The sequence below is a fragment of the Microchirus variegatus genome (genome assembly GCF_963457635.1).
Source record: "Microchirus variegatus genome assembly, chromosome: 16".
NCBI lineage: Eukaryota > Metazoa > Chordata > Actinopteri > Pleuronectiformes > Soleidae > Microchirus > Microchirus variegatus.
This window is the reverse complement of record NC_139817.1, coordinates 13536539-13562725: the sequence shown is the minus strand read 5'-3', so window position 1 is coordinate 13562725 and position 26187 is coordinate 13536539. Positions and strand designations below refer to the sequence as shown.

General features: G+C 38.7%; 1 protein-coding gene across 1 annotated transcript; it reads right to left on the bottom strand.

The window, feature by feature from the left end:
- Positions 1 to 901: 901 nt before the first annotated feature.
- On the bottom strand, positions 902 to 25277 carry znf618 (zinc finger protein 618). Its single transcript, XM_083903257.1, has 14 exons — positions 25096 to 25277; positions 23766 to 23843; positions 22195 to 22239; positions 16503 to 16592; positions 15450 to 15530; positions 14894 to 14983; positions 14410 to 14499; positions 14165 to 14254; positions 12314 to 12391; positions 10845 to 10889; positions 10146 to 10223; positions 9249 to 9407; positions 6431 to 7518; positions 902 to 5581 (listed from the first exon to the last, which is right to left on the bottom strand). Exons 1-14 carry the CDS (start codon positions 25265 to 25267, stop codon positions 5039 to 5041), a joined length of 2727 nt encoding a protein of 908 aa, XP_083759383.1. The 5' UTR covers positions 25268 to 25277; the 3' UTR covers positions 902 to 5038.
- Between the last annotated feature and the right edge of the window lie 910 nt (positions 25278 to 26187).

Sequence of the window (26187 nt, the reverse complement as noted above, 5' to 3'; positions counted from 1 at the left end):
AGGGGGGGGGCGTCAGCAGGCACTGGGGGTACAGAGGAAAGGAAGTTGTTAGAGAAGTGGAGGAAGAGTGTGGTGTGGGGAAGGGGGCTGGGGCAAAGTTGGACGCATGTGCTGCAAATTAGGCTCCAGTCCCAGTGTTGGGAGCAGTGGAGGAGACAAGAGTGTGAGTGTTTTCTGCACGGCTGCAGACTGCTGCACCTTGGGGGCCGACTGACCCGGGTGCGAGAGGAGGAAGAAACGACGACGACAGCAGGCTGTGATGAACACTTGCTCGCTCTTTCCCCTTTTTTCTGTCTCACTCCCCCCCCCGCCCCCTCGCACTTTTGCCCTATCCGTAGCCCTTGGGGAACCTTTGCACGCACTTCTAAGCAGCCTCTGTACATTCACTCCCCATGTGTGAGTCTTCAATCGCTCTGCCCTTATATAAGGCCTCTTCCCCTCTACATGTGTTTGAGGCCCTCTGTCTCTCTCTCAGCCACTGCATGGAAACCTCCGCTTTACTTCTCTGGAGGTGGGAGACATCATTCATACTAAAAAATATACGCAGCCCGACCTCGTTTTACAAGATGGTGGTCAAATAACTTATAGAGTTCTCATGGCTCATAAATACAAAAGCAGGTTTTCTAAACATTTATTTTGCCCTTTGACTTTTAAGAGAAACTACTTGCACCCCAAAGGCGGCTCAGAGGTAACGCAGAGGTGAAGCTTTTTTTTTTTTAGCTCCAAACCCTTTAATACACACTTTACCAGGGATATAAAAGAAAACTCCTCTCATTCCTCAAAATGCATGTACACAACAGCCTGACACAGATTTGGAGTTTATTCACACATCACATACTACAGTGGGTAATGTATTCAAGAAACATTGAACAGCGCTGCCATATATGACACAGGAAAAAAAAAAAAAAAAAGAAACAAAGAAAAAGACACTAAACTGTTTCTTTGCCATTATATAAAAATAGTGTTGCTACAAAAGTATAAATTAGGCTTACTAATAAGACAACTCAGATCTGAATCTACACAGGAATCTGCTGCCAAATTGCGATAAAAAAAGACAAAAATGAAAAGAATCAAACACGGTTTTTGTTTTTTCTTCTTTTTTTGCATTTTAGCAGAGTATAAAAGGAAGAAATGCCTGTTAAATAGGATAAAAGCAACACTAGTTTCTTAACCTGAATTGATGATACAGACTATAATCCAGAGTAAAACAGATCTCCATGTTAGCATCCTTATACCATTTTTTTTTGTTTTTACAAGTGAATGTTTATTATCCGAATAAGTTAAAATCCTGAAACAAAATAAAACTTACAGCTGATTTCTAACAACAGTATCTAAGTTGAGTTTTCCTATTATATCAAAACCTTTTGAAATGCTACTGTAGAAAAAAGAGGTATAATGTTATTGGTGCTCCCTACTTTATCTCTGAAATAAAGGCGCCCCCTTGTGGCATAAAAACAGCAGTTTTTCTTGTATATACATCCTCTGAAAATGGATGATGTCAGCCCATTAACACCAAACCCATGCTCAACGTCGCTACTTTCACCTTCAGAAAGCTAAAATTCAGTCCATGTTTGCTTGTTAATCTCTCGTTGACATGTCTTTAGATAACGTCTACTCTGCACCAATATGATTCACTTCCGTCCGATGAGAAACACTGGCTGATAACTTTATATATTGTACTCTTACTAAAAGCATGCATATCTTAGATATAATTCTCATTTTAATTAACAAAAAGTTGTTATTCTTAAGTAAAATTTCCGTTGACATCATTAAGTCAACAATGGCATTTTTGTCCCAGAGCATATCTTATTTAAAATACTTATTTAAAAACAGAAAAGAAACAAATCCCTCTCCATCAGTTCAATCGAGTAGCACTGCTCTAACGGCAGACCAATGTACAGTTTATCGACTACTTCTTTGACCGAAGCTATAATTGTTTTGTTTTTTTGTATGAACAACTTAATTTCCAATCACGTAAAAGTTACAATATTACCTCCTGAGTACTGAGGTAAAACATTAGACTGGTACTGTAAAAGAAAAAATAAATTTCATCTACAGTAATTGTTTTTCATACTAAAAAATACAAATTTGTGAATAGATAAATCAGGTCGAAAACAGCAGTGAACATAAAAACGTGACTCAAAGCACATCTGTCATATGAGACTGGCCGACAAATGCGTTTTGAATATCATATGAAAACCCACAGAGGCTGTACTTAGATGGAACAAAAATATTATTATCATCATCATACCGAGACTGATTACTTCTGTGCCTCCTGCAACCATGTAACAAAATGACTTCAGTCAGTGTGGGTGATAAATAAAGCATGAACAATCACAACAGTCCACACAGGGGTGACGGTGGTGCAGTTTGTAGACAGTTAAGTGTGATAATTTGATCGTGACAAGGGATTAAACAAGTCACTTCTTCATTTCAAATACAGTGCAGCAGTATTTGTATCGTCAACCAAAAACAGTGAGAGTTGTTAAGCAGGAAAAAAACAAAACGGAGACCGCACCTTGTGTTTTACAGCGGCCTTCAGTTCGTCAACATGAGGAAAAAAGACAATCTAAAGCATATGTTAGGCAGCTAATGTTTAACATTTAGGTCAAGAGTGGGTTATATAGTAAACATGAGGGAGTCTGTTTTCATACAGTGAACAGTTGTGCTTGGGTGTGTGTCCATGTCGCAATTAATAGTGGACTGCTTTATTGAACTGAGATCATTTAAAAAGTCATTCACTTACAACCTTTTAAAACTTGGGAAGATAGGAATAAAGCACTTCTCAAATAACAAAAAAAAAGTCCACATTTAGACCACCAGAGGACACTGTTTCAACCATTTGTCAGTGAGTCCTGTGGAGTCGACAGCAGTGAAAACAAAACTACAAGCTTCAGAAAAAAGATGGTGAACAGAAGGCAATCGAAGAGCAATAGAAAAAGGCATGGCATTGGCTCTGACTTGAGGGATTAAAGTGATCGCATGAAAGAGAGACTTAAGGCCCAAAAAACACAAATGACAAACTAGTAGTTGACCGATTAGTACCAGAGGCAACAAACAAAGTATTACAGTATAACTTCCATTCATCCAAGTCATTTTTAGGAGGTATTAGCTCGTGTAAATGTATTGTAAAATCCATTAGAAAAATAAATAACTTGACTTCATTAGTATGCATGTGGTAACTTTAATGAATGTACTGTGAGAATTTGCTTTGTCCTAAAAGTGTGTTTTTATGTTCCCGTTTGTTGCAAATGGCACCAACTGCATTTGGGGTGGAACGTTTCACAAAAGTCACGATTCAGTACATGCCTCGGCGTTGAGGTCACAGTTGTGTGAGTTTTAGGTTCAGTGAGGAAAAAGTGGCGGTGCCTGCGTGGGTGCACTCATTCCTGAGAAGATCCCATTGATTTCACAAAGAGAAAATAATATATTCTTAATATTAAAACTGCAGGAGCATCGTGACAACAGTCGTGTTTTTTTTGTTTTGTTTTTTTAAACGAGAGAGAGTTAGAAACGGTGCCTCGTGATAAAGCTTATTGCCTTAAAAATGAAAATATGTGGTTCACATAAGGAAGACAAAATTTATATTAGAAAGAATAATGCAGAAAGAATAATAAATAAAAAGGTAGCAATAATAAGTTTTCTGTGAAAAAAGTTTTCTAATTAAGCTTTGAACACACACACACACATACAGTGGGCAACCACACAAGGATTTATATAATTAAGAAATAAATCCTTGTCCAAAAGCTAAAACTGAAGGCTAATAACATTACTGCTGTTTATCTAACGGCAACGCACAGGCAGAACATCTTCAACATAGAAAAAAAAAAAGTGTATTAATGGAACTTATGGACACGCAAGTGTCCTTTCACAAAGCTAACTGATGTGGCATTTACTGAATTATGCCAGCCCTGGAAAATATTTAAAAACACACAAATTGGCCTCTACATGTTGTTTTTGTATATTTACTAACATGCAAGCTGGGTTGTACCATCAAGTATTTAAGGATAAAATAAGATTAATTTATTCAGTATGTTCCGCAAGTCCTTGTTGGTGCAATCCAGCAAAGGAAATATAGTAAGGCTACATGAAATCAGTTTAAAAGCTGATCACAAAACAGGTTCTGATACCATGCTCAAAAAATCCCCAACAGTAGAGTATTTAGACCGCTGCCTAAATTAAGGAGGAGGCATCATACCAGAATTCATGTTTTATCAGCTGTTTTTTTTTCTTTTTCTTTTCCTTCTGGGTGAAAAATGCATGCAGTGCAGTGCAGTGCATGCAAATGATCTGCAGCTACATTTCAAGACCACTGATGTAACAACCAAATTTGCTGTAAATAGTTTTAGCACAGACAACTCCCATGGCTGGATATGAAATGTGTCATTTCCAGTGGTAGAAAAAAAACAAATCTGTAAATCATAAACCGAGTACACAATTGTCGGAGAAACAACGGCAGTGAAGATCCACTACTTGATTTCTTTTTTTGTCATACACCAATGAAAATGATGACTTTACTGTAAGCGATACAGTATTTAACACTGACCTCTTTGAAAACCTTGATACGTGAGTTTGTTTTCAGAGGTCTATGACAGTAGTTTCAAGCAGCGAAAGCTGAATATACCTGAAAATTCTGCCATCATCCAGTGAGAACAACAGCAATATAGCCTGGAGGAATTCAAATGACTGGCCAAGAGAAGACAGAATCTAGTCCCTGCTTCCATGTGCATCCCAAACCGAGTGTGGCATAACCAAACACAACAGCCTTTTGAGAGTTAACGTTCCACCCCTACATTTTTTTTCCACAGTACTTTACAACAGTCCTTTCTCCATATAAAATATGTAATAAGCTTTTTTATGGGCGTCTGCAACCTATACAATGTGAGTTTTCCTGTAAATATCTGTTTGGAGAAGTATTTATTGTCCATACACATTGAAGTTTACGGTTGATCTAACCCTACAGTATATAAATAATAGTCTTGAGTCATTTGTTGGAGGTGAGGGTTCGGTTGTTTAGGGTTGGTTGGAGCTTTTTCTTCTAGCCCATGTTAGAGCGAAGGAAAATGAGTTTGTTCATCTCCTCAGTGGTTACCTGTTGCCTCCTCTTCATGGCCAGGCTCTGCTCGCACACAGTCACGCACTCCCCGTGTATGCCCACCGCAGGCACAGCGAGGAGCCACAGAGCCAGGCGGGAGAGCCTGGGAAACTTCTCACCCACTGCTGAGCTCCAGTAGTGGAAGAGATCAGGTGTACCTTGGAGAAGAGGCTCGGCCAGGTACTGAAAGATTTCTTGTCGAACCTTGTTTTGACTCTCATCGTTACCAGACATGGTACACAAGGATGCCCCCCTTGAGGTGCCGCCATTACTTCCACCACACTCAATGCGGCTTATTTTAGTCGGGGGGCCGTCGGTGTCCCGATCTTCGCCTGAACCACCACCACCACCCGTCATACCTCCATCCCTGTTTTCAGCAGCCATTTCACAGGCACGTGAAATGATGTCTTCGTGCTGGTAAGCCGGCACTGAGCGAAGCTTGAGCAGTGGATCCAGGACCATGGCAACTTGGTGAGCACGTTCAACCTGGAGAGAGAAATAATTCAGTGAACTTAATTCTTTCTAAAACATATTATATGCAACTATATGCCCCCTGGAATCATTTTAAGACAAATGTATGTTTATTTTAGTGCTGGGCACGTTAACAGCAACAATGTTAATGCACATTAATGCATGACAGGTTCCCATGGCGACTGACCGGAAAAAGACGTGTATGACGTCATGTTTACGTGCCGCAGAATCATTGTTTACCAGTTAGCTCCATTAGCTGCGTGAGCGCCGTTAGCACACCTTCAGTTGAACTGGAGCGTTAAACGGAGAAGAGCAGCGCTACAAATAATCAGCGTACCGGTGTACTGCGTATGTATGCCTCTGTTTTTAAAGTTTAGCATTACTTTAGAGACTCATTTTAACAACCGGGAGTAAACATGACATCACGCGTGTCTTTTTCCGGTCAGTCGTAATGGAAATGCGTCATGCGTTAATGTTGACACCGTGTCCAACACTTTTTAGATAAGTATCTATCTAACGTCATTTAGACGTAAATAATGTCACTGTCATTTACTAGGAGGTGGGTCGTTTTTGGGAGCAACTTAACGCCCATCATGTACCAAAAACTGGTACATGACAAAAACTTGTGTACTAGTGAGACTTGTGGCTTTACTTAAAATAATTTCTTCATATCACTTGAAAATGTTTTAAATTATTAAATAAAGAGCAGAAATGAGTGTTTTGATATTTGGTATTGAGGAAAAAAAATATTATTTCAGGACTTTTCTGACAATGTATTGGAAAACGAAGCAGTCCGACTAAGGCATAATCACACTCAAACAGCAAAATGACAAGTTTTGGATGGAAGTGATACAAATTCATTACCTTGAAGTTTTCTTTAAGTGCCTCTAGGAAGTAGTGGCAGAGCTTACTAGCTGTGCCAGTTCCAGCCTCTCCTGCTTTGGATGTGAAAAACTTCTCCAAGCGTAGGTAGACGGGCAGAACCTGCTGTAAGGTTGGTCTCCTCTGGCTGCTCAGCTCCAGAGCTGCCAGGCGCAAAGGGGTCAAGAGAGATGCCAGCGTGCCGAGCAGGTGTTTGTTGAGACCTTGGAGTACTGGAGCTGTGGCCTTGCTGCGTCCATAAGCCTCACAGATCTGTTCAAAGTGGGCATGGACCTGAAGAAGAGCTTCAGCCATGCGATCCCAGCAAGGCGGAGTGGGAACAACCTGTGAACCTTCATCAGAAGAGCTTGAGGATGTGTTGGTAAACATTTCCTCGCGGAAAGCCAGTGTGGTGGAGGAGGCAATATCTCTGCACGTCGCGAGAAGCTCGGCCAACTCATGAAGACCTCGAGCCTGGAGACTGCGCTTCCCAAGTACGGCCTGGACGACTGCGCCAAGTGAACACCCAGCGCAGCGGAGGCATATCCTCCCCCGTCCACTGCTACCCAGAGTTGATCCCACAAATCCTGTTGACCACACTCTTGGCTCTGAGACATACACAGTGCGAATGTCTGACATCACAAACTCCGATAGCACATTCTGAACCCAGTGTTGAACCTGCTCAGGCCCTTCCCTCGTCTCAGCCTCCCTTACTCCAAGCACATATCGCTTCAGTCTCGACCCTTCCACCTGGTACGCTGTGAGAACATAGCAAGCATCTGGTCCAATCATCTGCGAGTGACAGGTGACAGCGATGCCAAGTGAGGAATTAGAGCCAAGAGCACACGTGACCTTGACTTTCACTTGGTTGTACATGCGGGGCAGCTGGCGCAGTGCCAAGGCACTCATGTTGCCAAGAGCATCACGGGTGGAGTAGGCACCGTGACGAGCACCGGTATCCACGAGGGTTTGTGCCAACTTGAGGAAGTCCTTGCTGTTGAGCACATTTAGCATGCTCAAATCTGAACACATTACCCGTAAGAGGCGCTCAGCCACCTGCTGTCGCTCCTTCTCAGGCAGTCCATTATTGTCTGCCCGTGCAAACAGCAGTGAGATGAATATGAAAGCAGAGCAAATGAGAAAACATCATTAGCGGTGTTTTAATTTGAAATACAGTACCGTTCAAAAGTTCAAAAGTTACCTATACAATTTTTTTGTTTTCCATTAAAAGTAACACGTTTATTCATCAAGAGTTGCAAAATGAATAGAAAGTATAGTCAAGACATGAGATTAGACATAATGATTTTTATTCAAAATAATAATTTTGCCCTTCAAACTTTGCTTTCATCAAAGAACATAATTGCACGAGGGTTTTCAAGGGTTTTCTAATCATCCAATAGCCTTCTTACGCGATTAGCGAACAAAATGTACCATTAGAACAGTGGTCCTCAACCCCCCTGGTTTGTTACCGGGCCACACAGAAAGAATAAATAACTTACATTATTTCCGTTTTTATTTATTACCGGGGTCTGAACAATGTTTTATTTTGAAAAATGACCGGATCCCACTTTAAATCTGTCTATGACTCACTCTTGACGCATCCCGAGGGAGATCACTGGCCAGAGTGTTTGAATTACGAGAACCGTTGCAGAGATTTCTCTCAGAAAATAAGTCACCGCTGGCAGCACATTTCAGTGACGAGGAGTAGGTCGCAAAACTTGCTTACTTGTGCGACGTAATTGACCTAATCGCCAAGACCGCAGACCTCACTCACACTCTTTACTCTCTCTCTCCCGCCCCGCCGACGCTCTCGGCGCATACTGATTTTGATGAACAAATGCTGAGTGCTGATCATTAGTTTTGTGCAAGCAATTTAAGGTCCTGACTCTTGTCCCAAATATGACAGGCTTCATTCAGTGATTGAAACAAATACATCAAAATTAATGAAATGTTTACATGCAGTGCACGCCCACTTGCAAAGCTGTTTTGTGTATCTTATTTTGAAGGCACGTTTAAGTGTTACCATAGCGACCAGAGAGCGTTAGGGGGCCGGTCCGTGAAAATATTGCCCGACATTAAACCATTCCGTGGAGCAAAAAAGGTTGGGGACTGCTTCATTAGAACACTGGAGAGGTGGTTGCTGGAAATGGGCCTCTATACACCTATGTACATATTCCATTAAAAACCAGACGTTTGCAGCTAGAATATGCATACAAAATGCAGTTTACCACATTAACAATGTATATGCAATGAGTGTATTTCCGATTCATCTAATGTTATATTAATTGAAAAAAGTGCTTTTCCTTCAAAAAATAAGGACATTTGTAAGTGACCCCAAACTTTTGAACGGTAGTGTATTCACAGAAAATGTACACAGTCAGAGAATTGTACAGATAATATATTCACTTTAAACTCAGAATGTGGAGACATTTGCAAACCATGCATGGCACCAACAAAGGTGAGAATTTGTTCAAATCAGCATAATCGTCATGTTATTGCTACCATTTTCTATCAAACACCTTGCCAAAGAAGTAGTTGCGGGCATCACATCAGGAAGGTAATTGTGACACGTGTTCAATAAACTAGCAAAGCCTACAGAGAATGTTATAAAAACAGAAATTGGAAAACATTTATTTGACTGATACAGTAGAAAAAAAGGGACATATAGAGAGAGAGAAGAAACAAAATGTCCCTGCTGCTATTTTAAACAAGGATATTACAGTTATATGGCATGCCTGTTAACCACCCTGCTGCAAAGTGTTATCCATACATATACAATAACCAACAGGCTGCAATGAAAATGGTTGATGGCAGTACTTACGAAGGAGCGTGTGGTTTCTCTGGGAGATACTTTGAGGCTGGATTTGTAGTTTCACTGAGGAATGGGCCTGAGCCTGAGGACCTCTCCACAGCTGCTCCTGAGGACCTGTGGCTGCAGAGGTTTTGGGAGACTCCCCTTTGGTGTGGTTCTCATTATCAGCTGAGAGGACACAGACATGGAAGATCGGGGCACAGGTGATGATATTGTGCTAATTTAATGGGCAAACTGTGTGTGTGTGTGTGAAAGAGTTTCCAGTGGAAAAAAAAAAGCAAATAATCATATCGTGACACAAAATTAAAAAGGAGATAGAAAAGGAAATGAAAATAACTGAGTACTTTGTCCTCCCTCAGCGATTAATTATCAAACTGTATCATAAAACCGCAGTGCAAATTTGTTGAAATCGATTATACTATTCAGTTGTAATTTGAATAATGTATCCAGTAAAAAATATAGTAGATAAAGCTTCTCAAATGCTTGCTTGATATTCAAGTTGTCATATATTAATTAACCTAATTATTTTGTCATGACTTTCAGTTGTGGGTGCTTGCCATTGGACATAGTTGTTACTTTTCACAATTTATAAACTAATCGATTACTTAATCAGTGAGATAATGAGAAGACAAGGTGTCTTATTTTGTGATGCACTAAAGGTTTAATTTTTAATAAAATAAAAAATGCATCCTGCAGCCTCAGATCCAGATCTGCAACAACCCTCCTAACTCATTATTGCAACTATACAAATTTTGCTCAACAATTCAATGGCTAAACCTCAAACAATAAACGGATTATGCGTAATCGTAATGACTTTCACATGCACTGCAGCAGCGGAGGGTGTGTTCTGCGTTCTGTATTCGTCTCCCTGTCGAGCGCAACATGCATCTGTAGTCGTGGACTCACCAGCATGGGACTGCATGTGCTCCAGCAGGTTGTTGTAGAACTGGAACTGGATGCCACAGGCACCACAAGTGTAGGGTTCTAAAAAATCACAAGGTCCAGAAGAGTGTTGACTCTTTGTCGGAGAAAAAGTAAAAAAAAAAAAAATACTGTGCAGCCTGTTTTTTTTTTAAATCTTTGATCTATACTGGATCTCTGCCAAATGGAGCAGCCCTGAAAGTCAGCTAGACCAAGGTGATTTGTTTTGGAGCCCAAGTTGGCTCAATCTGCCGAAGGATTATCGAGAAATTGTGTTGTAATGTGTCATTTGTTGTAGACTGGATTTTGTATTTTGTGTTCCACAGTCCTCTGTTGCATATCACCTACCACCTATTTGCTGTCTGCTTCAACAACACCGAAAGAAAAAAGCACAAATCAGCAAATGCTTAGCTGTCAGCCTGTCAAAAACAAAAGCTACTCTGCATCTTGTGTATATATATATGATACTGATGTACAGTAAGACTGATCCATCCTGATAATAAAGCTACTTATAGCTAATAATCCGTATAATCATCGTAGATTAAAGACCCAAAGCACCAAACACAGCCAGTTTAACGAAAAAAAAATGAAGCACACGAGAAATAAAAGGTGATATGAGAAGGAGTGCTGCATGCATACAGTACAGTATGTATTGATTGAGCAGGAAGGCGGGGTTGGACTTACTCTGTGTTGCAGGGAAGGAGCCAGCCACCAGAGGGCTCGGAGTTCCTATGGATGGGGAGGAAGGGAAATTAAAAAAAAAATGTAATGTAACAGTGAAAGATTCTATACTGCTGTTTATATCGCATTGCTGTGTTATTTAATTTCTCGTATATTTTTGTATTTATCCAAGCATGATTTGCAATGAAAAGCATTTACTCTATATCCCTGTGATCTGGGCAAAGCTATTCTGTCACTTTTAGTATAATTGCTTTCAATAAAAGCGTCAGCAACGTGAATCACGGTGTACATTACTGGCACATATTGAGTGAAATCTTACCCGAAGCAAACAACTTTGTTCCTTAAATTCCAAGCAAACATGCACAAGAGACAGAATTACTGGCCCTTTATCAAAGATGTAAAATCCTAACAAGTCATCACATGTACTGTAGTAAACACAGTGATTAAAACACTAAGACCACATCAATTTTAATTTAGACCAAAGACCAAGTAGAGTTCCCAACTATTGTTTCTTATTATTTGCAAAAGCAAAATGGCTGCTAGGTGGGTGGTCACTTTAGGATTTAGAGCATGGCACAAAGGAAAAAGGAGTATCCAGTAACAGTGGAGTTTGACAACCATCTGAGTGCATTTGCCTGTGACGGTAGATTCCCACTATGTAATTTGTGCATGGAAAAACTGAAGATGAAAAAAAAGAAAACACCCATAAACGAGCATGAATCAGCTTTCAGCAGTCAGTTAAAAATGCAGATACTAAGGAAAAATGTCAAATTTGAGCTGATACTTTGAGTAGAATAATGACAAAAAGAGTTTTCTAAACTAACAGGGTAGACATACACTGCTGTTCAAAAGTTCAGTGTCACCTATACAATTTTTTGTGTGCGTTTTCCATTAAAACTTTCATCAAAAGACTTGCAAAATGAATAGAAAATATAGTCAGACATTGACAGGATTAGAAACAATGATTTCTATTCAAAATAATAATTTTGCCCTTCAAACTTTGCTTTTACCTGTGCCAAGATAATTGCCCAAGGGTTTTCTAATCATCCAATAGCCTTCTAACGCGATTAGCAAACACAATGTACCATTAGAACACTGGAGAGATGGTTGCTGGAAATGGGCCTCTATACACCTATGTACATATTCCATTAAAAAATAGACGTTTGCAGCTAGAATAGTCGTTTACCACATTAACAATGTAGTGTGTTTCTGATTCATTTAATGTTATATTCATTCAAAAGTGCTTTTCCTTCAAAAAATAAGGACATTTCTAAGTGACCTAAAACTTCTGAACAGTAGTGTACAAACTTCTTTACATCCTCAACACCAGAAATAGTGTTTCTATCTGTACTAGCATTCACATTTACTTGCACTGTGGCAAAACTGAAAATATTTTTTGACACTTTGAGCAGAAATAATACATTTCCACACACAGTGTCACATCCATGTATAATAAGTGATTCAGAGCTCACCGCTTGAATTCTGCGAGCTATTTGTGTCAACCAGACTCGACTGAATTGCACTCTCCAGTTTCCGCCTGAAAGGACTGTCTGTTGGCGAAAGCGCAGGAGAAACAATGAGGGACATGACCGTGCTAAATCATGTGCATACATTTTTTTCTAATTCAAATTATTAACAAATCATCAGTTAAAATGGAGCCAAGTCAATGACATGCAATTTAAACTTAATTTTAGTTTAGCATGAAAAATCAATCACGCTAACAGCCTTGACAAAGGATCCAAATGTTTGTATTACATTTAAATACTGGTTTAATTCCTCTTCTTCAATCCATCTTATTGACCCACTTCTAAGATGTGAGTATGTGGTGCTTTAAATAGTTCTTTATAACAGAGTGCTTCTCAGCAGAAAGATTGGGAGGACTCATTTGCCACAAATACAGAACCAATTGGGAGAAAAATCAATGATTTATGACAGCTGGAGAAAAAGGTTTTGGTGAAGCAAAGAAAAAAAGTTATTTCAAAGTGTCTGCATTGTAAACAACATACTACAAATAATGTGCTCAGATAAAGAAAGGCTAAAATTGAAATAATTATGACAGATGTTAGTTATTTAAAGTATTCCCTTCATTATCTTTCATCCATAGTAACAAACCAGCTTTGACGAGCACAACAAGAAAAATAACAAATCGATTTAATCCATATAAAATGTTGAATTAATGTTTTAAACAGAGATTTTATGTGTTTAACAGAATGAGCAGGAATAAAAATATCAAGGAAAACACACAAACTATTCACAAAAGGTTAATAATGTCTGGAAGACAATTCAGTGGCAAGGACATAGTGATCCACTCTCTAGGCTGTGTTGGTACGGTTCGGTTTGGTACAGTTTGGTACAGCTTAGAATGGTGGGTTGTCGGCTGTGCCCGATGCCCGTGGAGCATAACGTCGAACTGGCGCAACGTCAATGAACGACTACATCGAGCGCAGCACAGTGGACGATAATGGGGGACGATATCAAGCATCAAGAGGCATTTGCTCCACTCTGACCGCACCGCGTTATTTGAGTACTATTCCTAATGGAAACGGAATAAATGACGTACCGCACTGTACTGAAACGAACTGTTCTACACAGTGGAAACACCACTTTAGAGTCAAACTTATATCCTTGTTCCACTCGCTCAGTGTAACATAACACACTTGAGCAATAGTATGGTATGTGTGTCCATTTCTAAAGAATTCTGTCAGCAGGACGGTGATTTTATGGTGACAGCCCTCAAATCCAGCTTTGCCAGTTTCATGAGTGTGCACACGATGGCGACAAGAGTCACAGTGCTGTTTGGAGTAATGGTTTTGTACATATAGGTTGTCTGTTTTTGTTTTTTTTTCATTTTATTAGCATCAATCTCTGCCCAATGGACTAATTTACAACAGAATTACAATTTGTTAAGTCAACACCTGCAGCCACTTTCAAAAAAATGTCTACATCACTGCTGGCTAATCTAATGCACTTGCACTTGCAACTAACGATTATTTTGTAATCGATTAAAATGTTGATTATTTTCTCGATTATTCGTTTGGTCCATAAAATGTCAGAAAACGTTAAAAAAAACATTGATCAGTGTTTGGCAAACCTGGAAATGAGGACCTTGTCGAATGTCTTGTGTTGTCCAAAAAACCAAAATGATTCAGTTTTTAATGATTTCTTTGTTATTCACATTTAAGAAGCTAAAATGCTTCAAACCGATTAATCGATTATCAAAATAGTTAATTAAGTTAATTTAGTATTAATTGTTCCAGCTATAGTTTTCACCAGTCAAAACTAACTGAAAAATACAAAAAGAGAAGAAAATAAATAACACTTACTTTTTATCTTAGCAGCTTGGCTGATACCAAATTTACTCATATCCATACTTCCACACTCCTGTACCCGTGATGCATTCATATCAAAGGAGCCTGTGCCAAGAGATATTAATTGCAGTTCAATTAGAAACATTTAGAAATAAAATACAAGATAACTGCACTTTCATAACACATATTTATCACAGGTCATGATTGTACAAACAAACAGAATGACTACAACGAGGAGCTGGACTTAAAAATGGGCTCACCCATTGGTGTGTGAAGAGCAACATGCTCCTGGTAGGGGTTGAAGTACTTGTACTGCTTCCCACAGAACTCGCAAACATAGCTCCCAGTTTCTGAAGACGAGAAAACAAACACACACAAGGCTTTGTTTTCATTTTTCTGCGTGTTTTCTTTCATGATTCAATAGCCAATTTGTGTGATTAGTTGCGTTCATTGAAAAAAGGCGAGGGGGAATTGTTTTGTTATTCATGCCTTGTGTCATTAAGGAGAAGCAGGAAAAAAAGGAAGTCCTAACATTATGGAAGGAAAGAAGGAAGGAGGGGGCTAGTGATTCTGATTGTATCTTTACTGAAGTGAAAAGTCCCAACTCCAATTTTTAGATTTAACGTTAATCCCAAAATATTATAGAAGATTAAAAAATACACAGGGCTCCCTGTGTTGTGTGTGGAGGTTCACATTATCCAAATCAGTAGGTCATTAGTGCAGTGACAAGTGCAGGCTTCCCACCTGCGAACACTGCCAATTGTGTTTGAAGGGACACCCGCTGCCGTCGAATGAACCCACGGTCTCTGCTGAAGTGGGCGAGAGCTTTTTCCCCTGCGAAGGAGGACTTTTGGACTCATGTTCTGAAACCTTTCCAGTGTGGAGTTAGCGCTCATATGCTTAGTGCTTTTTTTGTTTCGTTTTTTCGTTTTTTTAAATATGGATCATCTCCATGACATAAGGCTTTTATTACAAACCATGTCCAATGAACTCAACTGGACACAGGTGGACTCAAGCTGTGTAATGTGAGTTTCAAAGACAAGTAAACGTGTTTCAAATCAAATTTCAGATTTTGATCTAACTAATCAGCAAAATATTACCTGAAACAAATATCAAATAACCTTTAGATAATGCAGTACAGAGGCAAATCATCCCAATTCTTTCTGACACAACCATATTTAAAGTGAGCTTTGTAAATACTGCTTTGATCTGTGACTGTCTCCATCAATGTTTCCAGTCACCTTGTGCCTCCATTTCCTATGAAATACATGAAACTAACTTTAAAAACAAACGGTCTTACTTGGTCCAATTTTCTGATAGGGTTCGACTGGCTCCTCCTCTTTAAGGCCATCCACAGGTAACACTACCTGTTCATAAGGATCTGAGAGAGATGGGGAAGAAACAAAGAGGATATTTTGTTTCTCGTGAATGCTGATGAATTCAGCTTTTTTTTTTCTGTATAGATCATATTCACACGTTCAAATTTCATCGAGCTACTTTGTCAAACGACATTGGGTTCACGCAAACTTTGTGTCTTCAAGCTCAAATAACATAATGTCTCTAAATTACCCTGCCCTTCTGTGCACACAGTATGACAAGGTTAAGTTAACCCTTTATTGTAATACATGTTCAGGTTACTAAAGCGTATGTGCATCTGTTTAACTTTTGTTCAGTGTAGAAAAAGACAGAGGTATCCCACTGTTGATTTATATATTTAAACTTTCTCTACCTTCTCATGGACTCCACTTGAGATTATAGATGCACAATTTTGGACTTTCTGTTGTTATTTCGGGAATGCTTGGACCAATAACTAATACCGACACAGATATAAATACATGTTTTCCCTGCGCCTAAGTGCAGAGTCATTTAGTATCTTTTGTAGTGAAATTAATGAATACGTATATACTCATGCTGCAGCAGATAAAGACATACATTTATTTTCACTGTGCAAAATAACATAACATAAAGAAAATAATAGTTGGAGTGGGCACCAGCATAGAAGTCAGGGCGGTAGCCGCCTATTCAGCCTACTATTTTAGTCATTAGTCATATCGGAGGATCTTGGCATGTCTGCCTACTGTATATTCGGTAATAGATTGTAAAGCCAATGTTTTTTTCATCCCTACTTGAGACTATTGTCGGCAACAGGCTACTGCTTGAATTTTTCAGTAAAAGAGGCCCCATTTTTTTCCTTTGGTCTACTCTCTTTACCGTGCTATTCAGCTTTTGCTGCTAGAGAACATTGTCAAATAATGTGAAGTTTTCCGTGAACAGCTTCAACTTTCTGTCGAAATAGTTTCACGGAAAGAAAAATACATTCAAGACAAGAATACGATTTGAAATTCATGATTACCATCGACTGCATGCAGGTCACGGTGCTCCTGGAAGCAGCTGTAATACTTGTACTTCTTACCACAGATGTCACAGGAGTAACGGAAGCTACCTGGAGATTAAGAGACAAAGGAGCACAGGCAGCATGTATGCAGGCAGACATTGTGCATTACAAGAAATGATAAACAGTGCAGTCATTCAGTTGTTTCACTTAAAACATAAATAAATGTAGTTTTCTCTGTGTTTTCTAAGCCTCATTACTTTGTCTTCACTTGCTTGGGTTGAAATTTGTACTGAAAATCAAAGAATTCCTGGGGGAAAAAAGATGAATTCAGTCAGAGTAATTCAATTCACAAAAAAAAAAAAATCCCAGTTCCAAATGTTGAATCTGGGTAGTAGTGACTGGCACATCTAGAAATGTGCTAGGCTCAGACTTGAACTGCATATTTTCTTGTGAAATCTATGCGACTGTGTCGTATAAAATATCAGAATCCGAGTCATAGGTCATTTCACAGTTTTTTTTTGAAGATGTGTAACTTATTGCACTCTTCATTTTCTGCAATATTAAACGGGTTTGTTAATGAGCGTCTCTGGTGCCAAGTTGTGTAAAAGGGGCAGAGAGGGCATATTTGTTTTTCCTTTGAAAAACAGACACAAAAGACTCAGGCAAATGGATTCCTGAGGGGGATTTTAGATTAGTTTGTAATATCTACACTACCGTTCAAAAATTGGGGGTCACCTACAGAATTTTGTTGTGCTTTCCATTAAAAGTCACACTTTTATTCATCAAAAGAGTTCAAAATGAACTGAAAATATAGTCAAGACATTGACAAAATTAGAAATAATAATAATAAATAATAAAATAATAGCTTTCTAAGGCGATTAGCAAACACAATGTACTATTAGAACACTGGAAATGGGCCTCTATACACCTATGTACATATTCCATTAAAAACCAGACGTTTGCAGCTAGAAGAGTCGTTTTACACATTAACAAAGTATAGAGTGTGTTTCTGATTCATTTAATCAGAAATAGCTATATTCATAGGCCTGGGTGATATATCGATTTCATCGAATAATTCAAGTTTTTTGCTCTGGACGATTTTAAAAATAAAAACATTGATTGTTTTCTCCTCTTAATACGGCACAACTTTTGCCCTCGGGAGCTTCCGTGCGGAACCCCCCCTACTTGTTTCCCCTCCGGACATGCACACGAGTGCGAGAATTGTGTTCTCAAGAAAGGACTAGTATCTTTTATGATTTGGGACTGGTTTGGGTTTGCAGCGACAGACGTGGAACAAGTGACTGCATGCTGCAAAGTTTGTTTAAAGCCCATTTCAACAAAAAGGAGTAGCACAAGTAGGGACAGCACCGCTGATCACGAGCGGAGAGCTACCGTTATATGTGACTGTAAATCAGACTGAGTCTTTGCTCCGGGAGACCTCCGACACAACGATCAAACCGAACAGTGCCGAACTGTAGATCATTTAAAAATATTTAACAACCCAAAAACGTGGGTTAATCTCTTAAAATTACCAGGGAAAAATCTAAAATGTCAATATTTAACACGGTAGTCTGGTCCGCGACTGGCATCACGCTGTCGCTGTATTTTAGTCCAGACACTGTGTATGTGTGTGTAAAACGTCATGCATTTACACATAGTACATCATATGAATAATTATTTTGTCTTTAGTTTTTTTGTTTTGTCTTTAAATCGATTACCAAATTTTTTATAAATAAATTTGGGATTTTATTTTTTGGCCATATCGCCCAGCCCTATATATTCATTGAAAAAAAAAGTTTTTCCTTCAAAAATAAGGACGTTTCTAAGTGACCACAAACTTTTGAACAGTAGTGTAAACAGGAAAATATGTGGTATAGTAGAATAAACCTTTGCTGGGTGTTTTTTGGTGACTTTCTGGTTTAACTGTTACCTGAAGCCAAACACCCACCCCCACACCCCACCTTCAATTTTTTATTTTTTTTTATTTTTAATTATAGAGCCGTTTATGATCTTAACGCCTACTTGGCCAGAATTACATGGAGCTTGTTCTTGCCACACTCCCAAAATAATCTCTCCCAACACCGAGCACACCTCCACAACATTTCAGCCAGAATTCTTCAATACTTATACTACTTCTTTGACAAACCAAATTACCTGGAAAACCAGTGCTCATGATCACTTTGGCTGGCCACATTAATTTTTTAAAGAAATAATAGGGAATACAATAAACAATCATTACAGACCATCTTGGTCTCATGCAGTCAAGATCTTAACACCCTACCGTCACTGTTTCCTGACGAAAACATTTATCAAATTAATCAAAAACAGGTCATAATATGGCTCTTCTTTTATCACTACTCTATCTCTACTGCCATGTTCTTCCAGAGACTCCTTGGGCTGCTCATAGGAGGCAAATTATGTTTAAAAATACATGCATACAGTAAATTGGCATGCCAGTCATAGTCAAATATAAGCTCAAAATATGTGACATCCACCAAAAATGCATTACAGCATGTTCCATCCTCTTGAAGAATTTAATCTTTCAGCATTTTCTTTTGCCAAGCAGTGAAACTGCCCTACTTATTAACACTGTCACAGGCCTCTTTTGGTTTAACTGTGTTTGACTTCCTCATACAGCTAAAAGAAAAATGGCCTATTGTTGTTCCCGTCTGCGTGAGGATGAGTATTCTCTATTTTCTCTCGCTGCGCTGTTACCGCTGCATTGAAGCGACATGCACATTCAAGTAATGATTTGTTACGAGCGCTGTAGGAATCTTTATAAATAACTCAAGTACTGTGAAGAGTATTTTTAGTCTTAATCAAACTTTCACAGTGATTTCTGGGAGTGATTTTAAGATGTCTAACAAACACAGGGCCCTGGCGGCTGATTAACCACGCCATGCCACGTATTTGGAGGCTGCCATTTATTTGTATTAGTAGTTTAGGGTTAAACACTGTTGAATTAATTATAACAGATTAATAAGGTCCAATGTGTCGCTATTTTGTGTATGGTCAAAAACAGAACCTGAAAGTGTAAAGCTCCTCTTTCTCCACTCAAAAACGTTTTTGTATTGAACTATCCTGCTGTTGGATATTTGAAATTTGTTGTACAGAATGACATATGCATAGGGCTGAACAATTAATCAAAATTATATCGAAATCGCAATACAGCCTACTGTAATTTTCCAATCGCAGGAGGCACAATATTTGTTCAAGCCAAAATATCATTTTAGATTCAATGTTGTCTTGATCAATACACATCTTACTCTACAGACTGAAGAGAACGTGTTTGTTTCTTCCCAGATCTGCACAAATATCAGACAATAATCCTTTTACATATGTTTTTGTCAAAATAATAGCAATCATATATGTCTTCAAAATTGTTCAGCCTTAGTATGCGAGTCTTCGGTTATGGTGCAAGTCTCAAAATGTTAAATTAAAAAATAGGTGCTTTAGTTGATATCACAAATAATCTGGAAGCCAGTCACAGTCCAATGTGTGACTTATACAAGTGAGAAGTAGGAACTTGAAACCTTCAGTCACATACACAAAAGAATGCACTTTCACAATCAATTAATTTTGATTTGAATGAATGATTTTGTGACAGACAACAACCAAAGTGTTTCTAAGAATTTATCTTTCCTGGGAAATGTGTCACTTAGCAGATGTTTAACCAACTACAGGTATCAACGGTAATTATCACTTTGAGCACAGACAGAACAGAAACCGAAAGTGTGCTCACTAATTCATCCGCGCTGACAAGACGTCAGCCTGATATCTGCAGACAGCCGTTACCATGAGTTAGCTCCCCTGTCAGGGACAGAACTGGATAAAGTGGAATACGTAACACTGTTCAGGCAACTTTCACAGCTTCACATCCCATAGCCAGAGATAATATCTCTCCACACAAACAGCGCTCAGAGAGTGTGCAGTCTTTTTGTCAGTCTACCGCACCCCCCTGATTCCATCTCTACATGTTGCACCAGAAGAAGATATACATCAACCATCAATCTTCAGTCACATCAGTCATTTTAACCGTGACAGGTTGAGATAGACTATCATTATTTATTATTTATATAGTGCTGCAGGGCAGAGGCCTAAAACCCACAAACAAGTTTGCAGCGTTGCACTTACAGTATCCTTGTCCGGACGTTTCTTTTTTATCATTTGTTTTGGGGATTTTTTAGATTGTGCTCTTGAAGCATACGGCTGAGGTCTATAGTTACTACAAGCTCAAGACAATCTTCACACTTTACAACATAAAAAAAAAACTGGAAACACTCAACTCATGATTATCTTTTTTTTGTCTTCCAAACTATTACTAACCCTCCTATGAGGAAATGCTTTGCAGAAGAGGTAGATGCACCATATCAAAGGGTAGAAGATTCATGGCGGTGATGATGAAGTCATGTGACTATTGTGTAGTTTGTTTGTAGCTTAATATTAGTGTTATTAAATTAGCAGTGGTTCCATTTAGGCCTTACATTTCTCTGGACATTCTCCACAGGCTATATATGCATGAGCACAAATGTTTGCACAAGTTGCTACGGAGATTCTCCCTCCAGCTCCTCCGGCTAATCTCAGGATAAAGTCTAAGTGAGCTCACGTGAGAACATGGCAGGAAAAACTGCACATAATCCTCAACGAGTGGATGGGCAAGTGTTCTGTAATGAGGGCGATCAGGTTTAGGTTTTTCTACTTAACTAAAGACATTATATTTTCAAATTTTAAAAAGTTCAAATATAGTTTGAAATAAATTATTTTCATATTTTATGATATTTTCTTATTAAAAACAAATGTTTTCTTTTTTAAATCTATTTTTTACAATTTAAAATCAAAACTAAACACAAACATTTTTCAGTTAGGTTAAAATCTTGCTTTTCTGGTTTCAGATCTGGTTTTCTGGTTTCAGATCTGGTTTTCTCTTTCAAGTCATTTTTTTCCAGGTTCAGACTTTTGGGCCCCGATCTACCATTTAGATGGAACTTGACAAAAATGACAGTTCAGGAGCAGTAAAGAAGCCCGGAATGTGGTCCATCTTTACGGTGTCGTGTACATGTCCCACTTCTGCATACGACCGTGAACTCACAAATCGTTACGGCTCTGCTCCACTGGGGTTGACCTGTGACCGGTTTGTATCATGGTGGGAAATATTTTGACCAGACTTTTGTGTTCCCTCGCAATACTTCTGTGAGGGAATCAGAAAGACTAGAAACGTACTTAATTTAATTGAGAGCTTTCAAATGCAAACTGAGAACTCCCCCCCCCCCCAACTGAAATAATAATGCCTCAAATATCAAAATAAATGTATCATCTGGATCTTTCAGAGATTCTCCTGCTGTTGTGAATGCGTCTCCAGCCGTGTTTTACATATGTGGGCAGCAAACTTCAGAGAACGAACAGACTTAATTCTCCGGACATTATCGGGAGTACACGTGTGAAAGGGGCTTTTTCATATATATTTTTAGTCTCATACACTTGAATGTAATTCAGCTTTTTTTCCAGCAATCATGTACATGAACATTTTTTTTAAGGGATGGTAAATTCAATTCAGTTAGACTGTGGTGCAGTGTCAGTCTTCTGAATGAAAATCTGAAAAAGATATCTGGTAAATCATTATGTCTGTTAAATGGCCCAAGTGAGAAATAAACAGCTTGTGCTGGCATGCTGATAAACATTTTTGTGCTTGGGTGTGCAAAAGTGTACTCACTGTTGGGAGTCTGGGGTAAACCATCCCCAACCATAGCCTCTGATTCTGTAGAAGGAAACATGGAAAGTAGAAAAGTCATTAGAAATTGGCCTCAACAGAAATATTTTATGATGAATGAAACAGAATGCTGACATCTATGGAAGCAAATGTGTCTCATATTCCAAATTAAAATACATGAACAGGAATGGTTTTTCATTTTCAAAATGGAGCTGCATTTTTTGACTTATAAATAAAATGAATAATCAATTTCAAAAACCATTTTCATTTTCTTCTTCAAGACGGCTCATTCTGTGACTTAATTAAAATGATAAATAAAATGACATTTATGATTTAATTTTCAAAACATCCTCCAGCAAAAAGGTACCAAATTCCAATTTGAAATGTCAAATTTGAAAATTAAAATACATTAACAGGAGTGCTTTCTCATTTTAAGGTCATAGCTGCATTTTTCGACTCATGAATAAAATGAATAACCAATATTCCAAACTGCATTTACATTTTCTTCTTCAAGACTGCTCATTCTGTGACTTAATTAAAATGATATAGAAAATGACATTTAAGATTTAATTTTCTAAACATCCTCCAGCAAAAAGGTACCAAATTGCAATTTGAAATGTCAAATTAAGACATGGCCGTGCTACACATCTAATGGCGCATTTCCACCAGCCACGTCAGGCTTAAGTAGCGTTTCCACTAGCATAGTACCTGGTACCAGGTACTACAAAAAGTGTAGATCAGCGGTGCCGCCCCTTAGTTTTTTTAAAATGATTAACTGTTCGGCTTGATCCTTGTGTCGGACGTCTCTTCCTGTCACAGCACTCTCACTGTTTTCCGCACACACTGCCATGCTGACATTGTCAGAGAACTAGTGGGGGGAGGGGGAGGCGAATGGAGCAGAGGGAAGGGGAGTTGAGTGAGCACAGTAAAAAGGGAAAAAAAAATCAGAAAAATCTTCCTTCTTTTTATTTTTAACATCGTCCAAACAAATAAATACGATTTCGATTCAAAATTGATTAATCGCCCAGCCCTAGTCAAGACATTGACAAGATTAGAAATAATGATTTATATTCAAAATAATAATTTTACCCTTCAAACCTAGCTTTTGTCAAAGAAAGAAGTTTTCAGCTGTGCGAACATAATTGCACAAGGGTTTTCAAGGGTTTTCAAGGGTTTTCTAATCATCCAATAGCCTTTTAACACGATTAGCAAACACAATGTACCATTAGAACACTGGAGAGATGGTTGCTGGAAATGGGACTCTATACACCTATGTACATATTCCATTAAAAAACAGATATTTGAGACTAGAATAGTCGTTTACCACATTTACCAATTAGTTATATTTATTGAAAAAAAATTCATTGCTTTTCCTACAAAAATAAGGACATTTCTAAGTGACCCCACAATTTTGAACGGTGGTGTAGATTAAAATAATTTCAAAGAGTTCAAAGAGCAATAATTATCTAATAATCTGGTCACAACAAGATTTGAATGACTCGTGGAGACAACATGAATGATTTGAGGACAATACAGATGATAGGAAAAAGGCAAATGCTTTTCTTTTGTCTTACCTCGGTGTGCCCTGACGTGCGTCTGAAAGCAGTTATAATACTTGTACTTCTTCCCACATACCCCGCATACATAGGAACCTGCGAGAGAATTGAAAAGGGTGTTATGAAAATAAGGTGGCAAGTGCATTATTATCAGGAGAATATACTGTACATGTAGCATATTTGTCATGAAGATCTTAGTTCTGTCTGTTCTGCTGTCATTGTTATCCCCAGCTTTATCACTATGAGTAATACCAAAACAGTCAGCTAATCGCCTTTGCTGCGGGTATCACATTTCACACAATATTTATGTTTCATAAAATGTGGTCTCTCCTTCACTTTAAAATTAACTGAAATTCCTCAGAGATTTTGTTGCCTAAAAAAAGAAAGAATTTACAACTCTGATTAATTGATTCAATTTATGGGAACGTCCTGGGCCAAGAACGGTATCTGGGATAATCAACGCAATTTTAACTGGTCAGTAACAGTTGCATGAGATCCAGCTTTTTTTCCCCAACTTAACCGTGGTTCATTAAAATTCTTGGTAAAACCATTTCATATGACAGCATCTGTGGTGATAAAAGGGTTGTTTTTAGGTATGCCTAGCAAGGCAGGGCAACACCAGTGTCTGTCAAAATCTCTTATCATTGGAATTTGGATTGTAATGAAAGACCTTTTCTATCGCAGATATTGTTTTACTTAATTATTGGTAAATCCAATAACATTAAATTCAGGTTCCCCTTAAAGTTTAAAAGAGGTAGGTCGCACTACATGTTTCCCATATTTTCTGGATGTTTCCAATAAAGTGATTGAGAATGAATAATAGCATTGCTGAAACAAATTTAATGGTGACCTAAGACTTTTGCACAGTACCATGCACAGTTGCATTGGTGCGTGTGTTTGTGCAAATTATTTCACCTAGGAATTTGCTGAATAGGTGTTTTAATACTGAAAACAATCATTACCACTGTCACGTGAGAGCTTCGGTTTTGCAATAGAGTGGAAAGTGGAATAGCTGAATGTGGGCTCAAATCATACTACGGTTACTGGGGGGACAAAAGCTCTCAAATTACTTTAAAAAAAAAAATTGTGCTTACAGGCTTGGAAAATTTGATTAAAAAAATTCAACAGCAGCAACAGTCAACTGTTTTCACAAAAAAACTATGGGAAAAGTAGCAGGACACTGTTTTTAAAAAAAAGCTGTGCTGCCTATTATGACAGTCAGGAAGCAGTGCCAGGGTCAACGGACATCAGGCACGACTGCAGTCAACAAATGCATGTATATTCAGTCACACACCTATGCATGAATCTGTGCTCTTCGTTGGAGGAGGAGTACCAAGGGCAAACATACCCTCGGTCGGAGCTCTACGGGATCCGCCTGCACTCGTTCCTCCATCATTTCCTCCAATGACAACACAAATCTCAGCAGGGTTGACATCAAAAAGTTTGCCGTTGCTCGTCTCGCAGATTCCAGGTTCCTTCTTAACTATGACAGGTGCTGGGCTCATATTTGTGATGATCATGGTGGGTAAGGCAGGTAAGGCAGTTGAGGGGCCGTCTGTGGCTGCACTTCCACCATCTCCCTGCTCCTCCCCAAGTGTGGGTGCTTCCCCAAGTGCGGGTGCCTCCCCAAGTGTGGGTGCCTCTGGTGCACTCATGACTCCGCCTCCTCTGAGCCTGTACGTCTGTTTGAGGAGAAGACAAAACAGGGATAAAGAAAATGTTTTACTTATTAGTCCTTCAACAATAATGATACACAAACTAAACAATAACTATCACAGAAAGAGAAAGTGTGAGTACCCAAGAGCTCACTCCAAAAACAACCTGCATCTGACAATTAAAGAAACCAAAAGCCCAAATTGTGAGACAAACACTTCCATTTCTCAATATTGTCAAGCAATATGAGCTTGAAATACTAAGATTTTGAGGACAGAAAAAAAACACTGAGCCGTAAGGTACATTATTGACCTTTGATGGTATAAATACCAGTTTTGTGGCCTGCAAATGCTCTAATTTCAGAAATATCCAAATTACACAAATTGCCACTTCAGCACAAGGCTATAAAAGGCCTTGTCAAGAGACTGTACTTAAAATGCAAGAAAGCAAAACAGAGTTATGCTAGTATGACTGATGGAATTATGGAAAACTAGTCTTCTATTAATAGTGAACCAATACAGCAACAGGAGTCCTTTTCATAGCACTCGTACACCTTTCTTTGGATATGACACAAAACCAACACACTGTTTACTCCGTAAACAGGCCTCTGAACTAGATAATATTGAGACAAAACAGTTTTGGTTTTTAGTCTAAAAAGCTTACATTGATCATCCATCCATTCATTCATTCATCTTCTATCGCTTTAATACTCCATGAGGGTCGCCCAGCTGGTGCCAATCCCAGCTGACATAGGACGAAAGGTGTGGTACACACTGGACAGGTCGCC

Coding starts and splice junctions, on each gene's coding strand:
- znf618 (XM_083903257.1), bottom strand. CDS start 25,267: ATGATCATCACAAATATGAGCCCAGCACCTGTCATAGTTAAGAAGGAA. Junction 22,240..23,765: donor GCACGTCAGGGCACACCGAG/GTAAGACAAAAG, acceptor TTCCTTCTACAG/AATCAGAGGCTATGGTTGGG. Junction 10,890..12,313: donor TAGCTCGCAGAATTCAAGCG/GTGAGCTCTGAA, acceptor CCCCATCCATAG/GAACTCCGAGCCCTCTGGTG.